Consider the following 13,531-nt stretch of genomic DNA (forward strand, 5'->3'; position numbering starts at 1 on the left):
TTCAGATATAACAATTATAGGAAACTTATTCTATTCTGAATATTCTTTATTATTTATTCTTATAGGATTTATGTTAATATTAAGTATTTGTGGAGTTAAAGTTAAAGCAAAAAATTTAAAATATCATCTGAAAATAAGAAGAAACTAATTAAAAGACAAGTATTTAAACTTACAACCAGACAAATAGTTGTAATATGTTTAAAAAATTTACCAGAGAATCATATAATGCTTAATATATAAAAGAATCTTGAGATATACTATTAAACAAACAATCAAACAATAACCATACCTTGAGAATAATTACTTAATGATTCTTATTATCTTCGAGAGGGGTGCCGTTTGATGAAGACGGGCTCCAATCTCTCTTTAAATATTATTCTCAAGTTCCTCCCAACTTCCTCAATCATCCCTCATCCCACTCCTTCCATCTACCTGGCTCAAATCCTATTACCAATCTCCGGGTGTATCACCACTGGCCATCTGGCCGAACTTGTAACGGTGCGGTAGAATGAGAACGGCAAGTATACAAGTTTACTGAAATAACGTGTAACGGTGCACTAAAACTTGTTTCTTATTGATACAACAAAGAAAGACCGAACGCTCATAGTTATATTTTTTTTCTTATAATATATTATCTCTATTCTCTTATCTGTTACAAATTCAAGGTTTCACAACTGATTACTGTCGATCATATACAGGTTTGGGATTAATTTATGTTGTCATCGGTAGCTTGCCTAGAGGATCTGCACATAGGTAAGACTAGGCAGTACTCATACTGACAATTGATGACAATCAGAAAGTATACAGTTAAATAAATAATAAGCAAAGGAACAATTATAATATGGAGATGGTACATAAAGAGGGGTAGCGTTGCGTGATGCAGGTACGAATAATAATGTTCCATGGTAGGAGAATAAGGATAATATATTATGGGAAAAGAGAGATATAAATATGAGTGCTTGGTCCTTGTTGTATCAATAAGAAACAAGTTTTAGTTCACCGTTACACGTTATTTCAGTAAACTTGTATAATTACCGTTCTCGTCCTACCGCACCGTATGACCGAGCTATCCCCCTTCGGTCATACAGCCATCTTCCGATCTCCGCTCAAAACCCGATCTTAGTAGTCGGAGAGGGGGTCTGACAGGATGTTCAATGACCTGTTATTTGTTACTCATGATCACAAGACTAAGAGAAAAGCTTGTAACTTCTCCAGGCCCTCAGGCGTTCCTAGCAAATAGGATTCCTCGGGCAGATTGCTGAGTACATATGGGATACGGTTGATACCGCTCCACATAAGCATTCTCATGGGCGCCCTGTAAGGCTGAATCATTAATAGTGATAACCGAAGTGGCCCGGTGCGTAGCTGAACTAACTGGCTGAGAGTAACACGGCGGCCTTGGAGGAATAAACAGACTGGAAGTTACCCAACCTTGGTTTGCAACTTAAAGCCTCAATTGATGTCATGATAGTCGCACCTGTAACGGAGTATCATCAAAAACAAAACTGCCAGGCATACATTGACCACAGATATGCTTCTAATTTTCCCAAAGGAGGTTCGGTTCTTCACCGGGAGGATCGAGCACAGGTGGTAGTGTCGCGTTGACGCGAACTATTTTATGGGGCGAGGGATCTTCACCGGGGAAGGGGCCCATGCTGTGGGGACTGTGGCCGGTGGAATTGCGGTCTGGTCCGGTGAGGTTCCTGGTTCCGAGGTCGCCGCAGAACTCTCGATCAATGTTCGAGGGTCAACAAGGACAGCCGATAATGTTGAGGCGGTACGAGCGGCACTTTCGGCTGTTGACACCTCGCCCGGGGTAGGTGAAGAACTCGACATGCGAGGACGACTAAAACACCGTTTTGAGTGATGTCCCGCAGACCCGCAATGAGAACACTGAGGTGCAGCTGTACAGTTCTGACGAACATGTAGCGGGGAGTGGCAGAAATAGCAGCCCCCGATGTTAGCCTTTGGATCAAGACGAACAGGAATGGTTGTGAGAATGCCTTTGTGAGTGATCGTCAAGGCATGAGGCGTAAGCGACTCTATTCTTGTAATTGTGAATCATCCCTCTAAAATGGCTCACTCCATGGCACCAAAAACCCTATCGGTGCACCAGAGTTGGCGCGACTTTACCGAGATAATATATGACGACCTTAGCCTTTGTTTGTAATATCCTAAATTCAAATTCATAGCTGACCCTAAATTATTTCGACTATTCCAAATCTGTAACATCATCAGCGATCACCGCATTTGAAATTTCGAATTCATATCAAAATGCTTAGAATGTATTAGGTTTTTCTGCACCTCTTACCCCAATGGACACAGCATATTTTGCTTAGTTAATCTTGTATTCAACCACATAACTAGTACATCATAACAATTTGCCACGATATGCATGTTTTTTTCTTGTGACAAGGGATGGTTTTGGTTCTCTATATGTAATGAGTCCCAATTAAGGCTGACCACCCGGGTAAATTGTTAATTTAAAAAACTCAATTTATAACAAGATTTATATAGTAAACTCTAAACAATAAACTGAAATATGGACGAGATCTTGCCAAGGTAGAGTGTTACTTTTGCCGCTGATGCGAAAAAGCAATTGGACGACTGGACAACGTCTGAACTCTATATTCGTTCTCAGTTCTTTGCAGATGGTAGGTATATGAGCTCTCGATACTGTTGTGTCGATTGCACAACTCAGTTCGTATTTAGTATATATAAGTCCACCCAGGATCTTTATTTAAGCGATGTTTTGTCGTGAATTGATCAAATGTTACCCTTATCTGCCGAGATTGCTGCATAATGCTTGCTTTGTCCATATCGTCAGGCAATATACTACACGTGCAGCTACCTCATCAGCTCATGTGAATCAAGTTGAAGACCAGTCTAATGCCGAAGCCAAAATCCGCATATTTGATGCGCATTTTCTTCGCGATGCATGTTCATGCTCGTTGTGCGTGGGCACAAGTACTGGCCAGAAAAGCTTTTCCACTGCTCATCTTTCCCCGCTCACAAAGATTTCCAACGTCGAATCAAATAGTAACTTTAAACAAGAGAGCTTTAAAGTTACATGGAAACCAGATGGACATATTAGCACGTATTCAGAAAAGTTTTTGAACAGGTACGAAACTCCTGCGCAAATTTATCAAGCAAGATGGAAATTTGATCGCGAACCCGTGTACTGGAATAGGCAAACTTTAAAGCAAAGCCTTGTTACGAAGACGTTTGACGAGTACATGAATGATGATAAGCATTTTAAAGATTTGTTGATGAGTCTTTACAGCAATGGATTGGCGTTTATCAAAGACGTTCCTGAAGGTGAGAAACATAATGGTGAGATCGCGGTTGAAAAAATTGCAAAGCGGATAGGCTACATTAAAGAAACATTTTATGGTCGGTCATGGAACGTGGTATCAGGAGATCAAGCCAAAAACATAGCGTGAGTAAATCGATTAGAGGTTCATTAAACAGAAAACTTAACTTAATGGAATTTTTTTTTCTCTTTACCGTACAGATACACATCTGTTGTTCTACCTTTACATATGGATCTTCTCTATTACGAATCACCTCCCGGTATTCAATTACTCCATTGCATCGTCAATAATGCAGAAGGCGGCGAGTCCGTATACGTGGATTCATTTAGGGCAGCTTATCTTATCCTACAACGCGATCCGGCCGCATTTGACATATTGACCAAGTTCCCAATCACGTTTCAATATTGCAACGACGGTCAGCACTACACATATACTAGGCCTTTGATTGATATTGATCAAAATTATTCTAAATTTGATCATGCCATGCCTGAACAGCTGATTAAAAATGTTAATTACTCGCCACCGTTTCAGGCCCCGTTTGAACACGGCATTTGGTCATCCGAAGCTGCTACTGATGATTTAGAATTATCCAAATTTTTGCACGCGTTTAGGCAGTTTGAGAAAATCCTTAATGATCCTGTTGAACAGTATGAAGAGAAATTTAAACCCGGCATCTGTGCCCTGTTTATGAATCGGCGAGTATTGCATAGCCGACGCGAATTCAACTTTCCAAACCGATCACAGAGTGCTGAGAAATACAGATGGCTCAAAGGAACATATTTAGATATCGATAGCTTTTATTCTAAACTTAGAATAATTTCTGGTCGATGTGGATTATAAAACGTATACCAAATTTTGTCGTGGCATAGAATTTATTCATTTTGTAAATGAAGCAAAATATGTAAAATCAAATCATATTTACAATCCACACGGTGCAAATCAAAAAAATAAAATAAAATAAAATAGTATATGTATAACATTTATGTATATGAATTATGTATATGTATGTATCAATTGTCGTTTTAGACAACCTCATTCACAATCCTAGCAGCCTCAGTATAGGTACGAAGCATCTTTTCGCATTTTGACCGTTCCTGTGCAAGTGCCGCATCTTCTTGCAACAAATCATCAAACAAGACTTCTTTATAAAGTTCGGAAACAAGTCTGTTTTGAATACCATCTTTGCAATAGTTCACAAGCAAATGCATAACTGCTTTTGGAACTTGATCTTGAATCGTTTCTCGAACAATTCCGAAGTATGAAAATATTAACCGTCTAATAAGTTCAGTCTCCAACTGTTCCCGTTCAGATAAGTTGGCTTCTTCGGGCACCTGAATGTTTAAACCATCAATGCTGTTGACAAGAAGTGATTCATCCGTAGAAAAGTCAAATTGAGTATTGATCGTGGTCGTAGTCGTCGAGCTCTGCCTCTTCTCAGCCGTCGGTGTGGCATTCCCAGACAATGTAGTAGTACCTATATCAGCACGATGTGAGCTTTTGCTGTCATTCAGACTAGCAGACAAAAAAGGCGAACTCGGCTGCTGTTGCACGTGATTCTGGTCTTTGGTAAAAAAAAAGTTCAAAATGGACGAATCCTTAGAGCTTGAATGATTACCAGTTCCAGTCGTGTCAACAGCTCCAGCCGAGCCTAATGACAGCGATCCAGACCGGTTGTGATGGCCGTGTGGTTGCTGTTGGTGATGATGATGTCGTGACTCACCTTCACCTAATAATGGGCTTGACTTGCCGTTCTCAATAATTGAGTCTGAAACACCATTGGTTCCGAGAACTTGTTTTTTAATTTCCAGGCGATCAAGTTTACGTTGCGCCTCTCTTGCCTTTTTTTCCTTTTCCTGGCGAGAATTAACAATGCTAGACATTGCCGATGCTGCGCCCAAAAAGTTAGGGTGCTTCGTATTGATGTATGCTCTTTGAATCGCGATTAGACTTTCAACATATTTGGACGTCGGTCCCAATCTCTCGCGAAGTAAATCAGACACGACTTCGATAATTTTCGATTGCAACTTCGGATATCGTGCCAATTCTGGTCCACCACAGTTGTGGCAAATCTTCATCAACTCTTCATAAACAAGTTCCACACAACGTTGGCTCGGTGGTTCCAAAAGCCTAATCTGGGGCTTCACAAGTAAATCAAAAGCAAGTTCTGGCACAAACAGTGATGGTCTCGGGCCAGTGGAGTTGCGAATCGCAGTCCGGATATCGAGAACCGATAAGTTTGAAGTTGGATTAATCACGTTCAATGACTTCCCAAACACGTCATTATAAATGTAATAAATCCTAGCTCCACCACAAAGTTCTTTTAATGATATATCGGAAGATGTACCGTCAATTGATGAAATGAAGTTACCCGCAAATTTAGTCATCAGTTGCAAAATTAACAGACCCTGGAAAGTGTTATTTTTGACCCTATCTATTCTTAAGTGAAATCACATACCCTGTTTTCGGAGTTACCAATCTGCGGTTCACCGTAAGATGCAAGCTCTTGCTGAGTTTGCCCCATTAGAGTATTCAATCTGGCCTTAATATCTGGTAACTTTTCACGGATATGGGCCATCAGAGTATTGTTCAAACTCTTTGCTAAATACTGAGTGCCACATCGAAATGAAATATTCCTATAAGCTGGATGTTGGAAAAAAAAGTCCTGCTCGGCCTTCAATGCATCAGGGAGACTCTTGTTCACCTGAATATCTTGCTGAGACCTATTGACAACACCAATAAATCCAAGTTTCAATGGATAAACCCTGCCAGATAAAATATCAATAGCATTAGTACCATGGTCCATCAAATCAAGCTTGGTCAACACGCCAATCGTTCGTCTGCCTTGAGGATCAACTTGACGAGCCAGCTTGAGAGATTCAGAATTGACCAGATCAACATTTGCGGGAGATACAGCTAAAATGATACTATTAGGCTTCAGAATATATTCTAAAATCAAATTTCTAGTCTGCTTTTCAATGTCTGTTGGCTGATCGCCAATTGGGATCTAAAAATATATCAAATTAAAAAAAATATGGCACCTCTCAAAATTTAGCTACTTACCTTTGTCAATCCTGGAAGGTCTACCAGAGTTAAATTAAGAACGTGCGGAGAAAATATTTTTAAGTTGATAGGATCCTTGTTTATCCCCTTATTATTTCCGGCAATCCGAACAGTATCATTTTCAATCTCTCTCCTGACTTCCGAAAAGTCGTAAAATTTACGACCAGGAACATGAAGAAATTCAGCCCATTCATCAGGCAGCCGATTAGGTTGTGCAGAAGCAAGTGAATCCGAGCTGGTGTCATCAAGTGATTGTGTAATAGCCCCAGTGGGCAAGTTGATCAACTGTAATATAAGAGGTCGGCGAGTAACAATACCAGTACCCCGAGGCAAGAAGTCCTTACCAACTAAAAAATTAGAGTAAAAGTTAGCTCCAATTAACTATATTCGGGAGTCACGGAAGTATGAAATCAAAGTTATGGATTGAGAAAAAGCTCAATTGAAATCTCGTCCTCACCAAAAAAATAAAATAAATTAAAATAAAACAACAAAAATAAAATTTAAAATCATAAGTAAAAAAGTTACACATACCAATGTTTTCAAGAACTGAAGACTTTCCGCAAGACTGTGACCCAACGACGACAACCTGGGGAAGGTCGATGGTGTCGGTGCCAATGGTATTGAACACTAAATCCTGTAGTTTGTTCACAACAGGGATAAGGTCTTCAAATGAAGCCATGGATTAGGATTAAATTTTGTACAAAAATAAGTATGTTGAATCTAAGCGGTCTAAGAAGTTTAATGCGTTCGAAAAGATCAATTGAAATTAACCATTCATTAACGTATATTAACTTGTTGATTTATACTGTGCCTAAGATCGACAAGCACCTAAAAAATAATTCTGGTTCGCGCAACACGGGAACTAAAAATTCACTTTGCTTGTATGTTAATTAACTACACGAAAGGATGCAAAAAAAAGTAGTTTTTTAAGAAATTATTTTATTCAAAAAAAGAAGGTGTTTAATGAAATAGCGACTTAGCGAGTAGAATAGTAAAGACAATTTGAATGCGATACTGAAGTCTACATGCGCTTAAAAGCAAAACCAGGATTCGGTCAATTAAAGCGCCGATAGATCTTATCCAATCTACAAAATATATATACCTTAACAGCCACTGACTTAGGACACGAGACAAACATCAATTCTAATTTGCCGTCCGAGTTAAAAGATTAAATTAAATTAAAGTGATATATTCCAACAATTTCAATACTTTCGTAAAGGCGTAATAATAAATCATTTGGAATAACAAAAATATTTTCCAAATTTGATTTGAGCGTGATAGTGAGGAGAGAGAAGGGCTTACGAATGGTGGTCACCCGTGCGTGGTACATGTAATAAAACAAAAGAAAGAGCTCATGTTCGTTCTTGTGTACCTAATTCCAAAAGAGAATGAGAGCAATATCCAAATATGTGCAGAACTTCAAGCTAAATCATATAACTATATTCTCATAATCGCCACAATGAAGAAAAAAGATTACTAAAGCCAATCAAGCTTTTATAGTTATACAATAAGTTGATTTTATTGAAAGATTCGGTTATTACTTCCTGTAAATAGAAAAAATTCGCGCCTTTATTTGTTAAAAGATCGCAAGGTTTAGGGTTGTTGTCTGTCTACTTTGTTTCTAAAGGCTTGACTAGCATTTTTTTTTTTATCTTAAAAAGGACAATTAAGTCCTCGAATGTATTAGTGTCTAACTAAGAAAATAAAAAATAATCTAATGTATAGACAGATAAAAGAATGACAGAATGAGCCTTAGTAAGCGCGACATGTTACAAATTCGTTACCACGTTATTTATAATAAAGCTATAGTTAGTTTAGACGTCACGGTGATTTTGAGTAGTTCAACTTTCTTAAATAAATAAAAAATTGGATGATTTTTTTATTGCATACCTTGCTGATTCAGTTGGTATATAGCAAAAAAAATACTTCACCAACAAATTGTTTTCCGTCCACTTCAGCAGATAGTCTAATTTCCCTATCGCAAGGCTTCATACTCGATAATATTTTCAATCCAGAATGAACATAGATAATAAAAATATGGCTATTTATTGGGATAGTTAGCAGACAATAAACTTACATATGTCAAACTATTTTACCTTAAAGTCACAAATTCATCAAGCACTGTACGCGTCATTGTTTGCCAACTTTTTTAAATTTTGACCAATATTAGCCCCAAATTACTTCTCTCTGATGTCGCCTTATGTTTCGTCGTGGCTTTGATCACATATCTTAGCTTATCCTATCCATTCATATTGTTCGATATCGAACCAACAGTAGAAAAGTATACAAACTAGATTTATCATAACGATGTTTATGACTCCATAATGACGTCATAGACAAAACACATCTGCGTCTCAGACGTAGACATCGTGAACAAGTGATGAAGTAGACTCACTAATGTGAAATTTGCGTCAAATTTCTCTTGAGTATACTGGTATTTTAACTTATGTCCTATCAAAAATTTAATTTAATCCTCAACCCAGCGCTGGTTGTGTACAATGAAAATTATTTCCATGATCGTTGCGGATAAAAAAAGGTCTATCTGCTGCAGCATCAACATTGACTTTTTCGGAATATTTGCGCATATATATATCGATATCGATCAAAAGGTGCAAATCCAGTCATAAAACTTTCCAGGCTCTTTACTGACTACATAAATGTATAAATTTAAAATATTTAAAGACTTTCATAAACTTCTTTTAATGTGGAAAATTCAAAACAAACCCTCAGTTAGTGCAAGTGACGAAGGCGATGCTTTTTTGACCATGTAATAAATAACACATAAATACTTTAGACAGAGAAAGAAATCAAATCCCAACTCCTGTTTATATTAATTACTTGATATTATTAATTGAAATACAAAATACTATTCCCAAATAAACATGTTAATACGACGACACCTTAGATCCGAAACCGTGATCCACAAAACCATTAAGCATTTTTTTAATTCCTCTAGTGCTATACTGAAGAGTTTCTAGACAACCATTCAAACTTTTGAAGATCCTGCTTAACATTGTTAATTAGTTTTTCATCTTCTGACCTGAAATCTGACACTTTCTCTTGCAATTCCGTCACAGCGGATCGAAGTTCTCCCATTTGATGCCTGCGGACCTCTGCTGACTTATTTTGAATCTCCAAAAGTAATTCCTTTTCTTGTTTCATCTTAGAATAGTTTACTTCTAAAAGTCTTACACTCTCTGAGTTCTGCATTCTGCTTACATTTATTCCCTCGATTTCACTTTTGAGTAATTTGAGTTCCTCTCTAAACCGGTTTGAAATTTGTTGGTTACCATTAACCAACGTTTGATAACCAGTCTCAGTACGCCATCTAGCTTCTTTCTCGCGCGCATACTCAATCTCAAGTTCTTTAATTCGTCGATTAAGCGCTGATATTGAATCTTGAGCACACCTTAAACTCTCGGACTCACCAGAAAGTTGCTTCTCTAATTCTTCCACTTTTCTTTCTTTCCTTCGTAATATTGAGTCAAACATATCGTTCTGATGCCGCATCCGATCATATTGTTCATTCTGTGATTCTAATTTTCTTTGGATTGCGTTTCTATTCCTCCTCTCTTTCTTTTCACGTTCAGTATAGACTTTTAAATCCCGCTGTAAAGTTTCAATTGTTTTGTGAAGCGTTTCAATTACTTTTGACGTGGAAGCTTTGCCAGCATTACCGCTATATAAATAAAGATAATCTGATGGAAGGTATGAAGGAAATTGTGATCCACTCAGGTCAGGTGATGTATTTGTAGATGATTCTGAGATTAAACCAGAATCCGGTGATATTGACCGTATTGAAGGTGATGTTGCAGATGGGAGCTCTCTTGCGATTGACTCAAGACTGTTTAGTTCCAAGGTCCGTTGAGCTTAGGTCTGGTCAATTAATCGCCCAAAAATATTAAAAAAGAGACCTACCAATTTCATTTCTAAGAATTTCTATTCTCATTCCTTCTTCCAGTTGCGTCATGCTTGGATTAAAATCTGTCTTAAAGCAGACGGGATGCTATATATGTAATATTTGTTGTTTTGCGGACATCGCTTCACTTTTGTTTATTTGACGTAATAATTTACCCTTACCCTCGTGAACGGTTTGTTTCCGTAGTTTCCTTAGCAACGCGGATCGCTGGGGTGACGTGTTCATGTATTTGCGCCACGGTTGTCATTCTGCACATATTGTAAGCTTAAACGTGTCCGCTTCAGATGTCTTATATATTGGATCAAACGTAATAAAACGGCACATAAAGAGGCAATTACTTTTATTCTTTAAATTATCTATTTTTTAAAGGACAAAATCTTGTCAGTAGTGGACAGAGGCTTAGTGTAAGATGGCTGCTGTGAAGCTATTGTCCGTTATTTTGGCAGTTTTTACTGCTCTATTGAGCCCATCGCTCGCTTCAGCGCCCCTATCGAATTCTCAGTTCGTTCCAGCACAGTCTTTTAAAGTCAACAATTTATTACGCAATATCGATCTCACGAAATCATATCTTCGTGAAACGTTATCTTTCGTTATTGAAAATATTGGAACTGCATCAGAAGAAGAGTTTTTCTTGACGTTCCCATTCGAAGTGAAGGACGGTGATTTATCTAGCCATATCTCATTTCTTGACATCAAGGAAAAAGGCGATAGCACTTCACCATTGACTTATAAGATTGGTGAATATAATACTGACAAGTATGTTTAATTTTTTTTATGACATTAATGTTTTGTTAATAAACCTAGATATGCTCAATACTTTACAATTAAGTTCACGAAGCCATTAAATCCAGGTGAAAATGCTGCGATTCAAGTATCCACTGCTTATTCTGGTGTACTTCATCCTCAACCTTCTAAGATAAAGCAAGCTGACGTGCAACATCTTCTTTGGACTGGCTCCAGATATGCATTTCTACCGTACGAGTCTGATCGGCAGCGAACAAAGATCAAGTAAGCGAATCTTGCAAATAAATTTTGAAAATTTTAACTAATTGGCATAAAGACTTCCTGATAGAGGTGCTAGTGCGTACTCTAAGTCTGCAACTGACCCCGCTGTCGAAGGCACTGTTTTAACGTACGGTCCTTACACTGACGTCCCATCATTTGCATCAAAAGACATTCAAGTCAGATATGAATATACATTTCCTATTACCGAGGTGGTCAAACTTGAACGTGAAATTTGGGTGTCTCATTATGGTGGTAATTTAGCTACGGAGGAGAAGTATTGGTTAAAGAATGCTGCTGCCACGTACGTATATCGTCTAATCAGTCAGACTCAATTTTATTTAACATTATTTTTAGTCTGAGTGATCAATTTGCTCGTATCCGATGGCAGGCATCTGCCATATCTAAGGAACGTTCAGTCGCAATCAAAGGCCTTAACATATTGCTACGTCCGGGATCTCGTGATGTTTATTATACGGATGAAATTGGTAATGTATCTACTTCTAACTTTCGTCAAGATTTTCGTGGATCGAACCTGGAACTTAGACCACGATATCCAATTTTTGGCGGTTGGAACTATTCATTTACTATTGGCTGGAACCATGATCTTGGTCGAAGTTTGAAATTATGGAATGTTCAACCCGGACAGTCTGAGCGTTACTTACTCAAAGTCCCTTTTTTGGAAGGTCCAGACAATGTCTCATACGGCGAGGTTGATCTTTCGGTGCTTTTACCAGAAGGATCGTCGGATGTTGAAGTAAAGACGACACTTTCTCAAGTCGTGATTGAAGAGTCATTGCGCAAATCACATCTTGACAGTGTTGGGCGTACTGTTATCACTTTGAAATCTCAAAATCTTCTGGATGAACATCGCCGCCATGAAGTTTATATATCTTACACATACTCTGCATCGGCAAGTATACAAAAGCCAGTCCTTGTCATTACCACCATTGCAGTCGTCTTTTTAGCTTTCATCATTCTGTTAAGATTAGATTTCAGTATATCAAAACTTAAATAATAGATGAAAATAAAATTAGAGTGTTATATATGAGGAAGAAAATGTTAATCGAAGTCTCTGTATGTTTGGTGTCATGTTTATAGTCGGATAGATGCTCAAGTAATAGAATGAAAAATACTTAATGCACTGAAATATATAAATATATATATATAGAGATACATGATCAATTATCGTTGCAATATAAAATAAAAAACTCCTAGACGCCGACAAGTAACGTACGTTTCAAATTTAGATTTGACGTCTTGGTGTAGCACCCATCTCTGACTTCGGTATAATATCGTTACTTAACCCATTTATTTGATGAGTTGGTGTGGCTGTTACTTTTTCAGGCTGATGATAAAGAACGACCAAATATCTATTTTGAAAGTTGAATCCTGAGAGCTTATCGCATGCCATTTTGGCATCTTGCACGTCATCATATACCACAAAAGCTGTACCTTTGGTGCCTGGAGCGTTGCCCAATCTGATTTGCCTATTTAAGCTATTATCAGTAACTTCTTTGCAAATAATAATTCAATAGTAGTTATTTTATACCGTATAGAACCAAATTTCCCAAATAGATCATAAAGCTCTTGAGACGTCACAGTATACGAAAGATTTTTCACAAATAAAATCCGGTTAGCTTCTGGATTTCTCTGTTACTTATTAGCATTTTTATTAATTGCAAAATGCTGATGAAAATATAAAATACCCTTCCTATGGATGACATGACGATCAAAAAAAAAATTAAATGTTTTTCTTTCAACAAAAATTCTGCATATATAATTATAAAAAAAATTAATATTTGATTTCAACCAACCATTACAATAAAAAACTAAAAAATGACGGATGCGAGGTTCGAACTCGCGCGAACTTACGTTCAGCAGATATAACCAAAATTATACTTAAGTTATTAGCTTAAGTCTGCCGCCTTAGACCACTCGGCCAACCCGCCCAATACTTAAAATTTTAAATTTTACAACATATTTCATGTTTTAACGTCACGTGACCAAATTTAAGAAAAAAATAAAAAAAAACAACCTTATTAGATTTTTTTTCGATGGCTAATCTCGGAGATAACCCTTCCGGTACCTCTGATGATCAGGCAATGGTGGACCATGGCGGTCAGGTACAGAATGCCATCACCGACGCCACCCCCCCGACCACCACCTCCGCTCCCACCACGCCTCCCAGAGGTGACTTTACGATGCAGTCCAACCTGCATGCAGGCCTTCTCCC

General features: G+C 37.8%; 7 protein-coding genes and 1 non-coding gene across 8 annotated transcripts; 3 read left to right on the forward strand and 5 right to left on the reverse strand.

The window, feature by feature from the left end:
* Positions 1-1,611: 1,611 nt before the first annotated feature.
* On the reverse strand, positions 1,612-1,836 carry V1514DRAFT_322913 (uncharacterized protein; the record flags this gene model as incomplete). The annotated part of the gene is made up of 1 exon (XM_066926151.1): positions 1,612-1,836. The coding sequence occupies one exon, from the start codon at positions 1,834-1,836 to the stop codon at positions 1,612-1,614; it is 225 nt and encodes a 74-aa protein (XP_066780554.1).
* A 714-nt stretch (positions 1,837-2,550) lies between these two features.
* V1514DRAFT_339362 (taurine catabolism dioxygenase TauD, TfdA family-domain-containing protein) lies at positions 2,551-4,266 on the forward strand. The gene is made up of 2 exons (XM_066928971.1): positions 2,551-3,439; positions 3,515-4,266. Exons 1-2 carry the CDS (start codon positions 2,748-2,750, stop codon positions 4,152-4,154), a joined length of 1,332 nt encoding a protein of 443 aa, XP_066780555.1. The 5' UTR covers positions 2,551-2,747; the 3' UTR covers positions 4,155-4,266.
* On the reverse strand, positions 3,890-7,053 carry V1514DRAFT_355646 (Dynamin central region-domain-containing protein; the record flags this gene model as incomplete). Its single annotated transcript, XM_066929636.1, has 4 exons — positions 3,890-5,719; positions 5,770-6,318; positions 6,375-6,721; positions 6,906-7,053. The coding sequence occupies 4 exons, from the start codon at positions 7,051-7,053 to the stop codon at positions 4,337-4,339; spliced, it is 2,427 nt and encodes an 808-aa protein (XP_066780556.1). The 3' UTR covers positions 3,890-4,336.
* A 2,114-nt stretch (positions 7,054-9,167) lies between these two features.
* V1514DRAFT_339374 (uncharacterized protein) lies at positions 9,168-10,393 on the reverse strand. Its single transcript, XM_066928972.1, has 2 exons — positions 10,293-10,393; positions 9,168-10,243 (listed from the first exon to the last, which is right to left on the reverse strand). Exons 1-2 carry the CDS (start codon positions 10,342-10,344, stop codon positions 9,333-9,335), a joined length of 963 nt encoding a protein of 320 aa, XP_066780557.1. The 5' UTR covers positions 10,345-10,393; the 3' UTR covers positions 9,168-9,332.
* Positions 10,394-10,571: 178 nt separating this feature from the next.
* Positions 10,572-12,477, forward strand: V1514DRAFT_339376 (Ribophorin I). The gene is made up of 4 exons (XM_066928973.1): positions 10,572-11,049; positions 11,098-11,301; positions 11,354-11,599; positions 11,653-12,477. Exons 1-4 carry the CDS (start codon positions 10,703-10,705, stop codon positions 12,311-12,313), a joined length of 1,458 nt encoding a protein of 485 aa, XP_066780558.1. The 5' UTR covers positions 10,572-10,702; the 3' UTR covers positions 12,314-12,477.
* Positions 12,478-12,541: 64 nt separating this feature from the next.
* Positions 12,542-13,022, reverse strand: V1514DRAFT_322918 (RNA-binding domain-containing protein; the record flags this gene model as incomplete). The annotated part of the gene is made up of 3 exons (XM_066926152.1): positions 12,542-12,785; positions 12,848-12,948; positions 13,005-13,022. The coding sequence occupies 3 exons, from the start codon at positions 13,020-13,022 to the stop codon at positions 12,542-12,544; spliced, it is 363 nt and encodes a 120-aa protein (XP_066780559.1).
* A 113-nt stretch (positions 13,023-13,135) lies between these two features.
* V1514DRAFT_t130 lies at positions 13,136-13,247 on the reverse strand. Its single transcript has one exon. It is a non-coding gene; the product is annotated as a tRNA-Leu (tRNA).
* Positions 13,248-13,352: 105 nt separating this feature from the next.
* V1514DRAFT_322919 (uncharacterized protein) lies at positions 13,353-13,521 on the forward strand (the record flags this gene model as incomplete). Its single annotated transcript, XM_066926153.1, has 1 exon — positions 13,353-13,521. A coding segment is annotated over one exon (169 nt), but the record flags the coding sequence as incomplete, so codon positions are not given.
* Between the last annotated feature and the right edge of the window lie 10 nt (positions 13,522-13,531).

This window comes from Lipomyces japonicus, assembly GCF_038497905.1.
Source record: "Lipomyces japonicus strain CBS 7319 unplaced genomic scaffold V1514scaffold_105, whole genome shotgun sequence".
NCBI lineage: Eukaryota > Fungi > Ascomycota > Lipomycetes > Lipomycetales > Lipomycetaceae > Lipomyces > Lipomyces japonicus.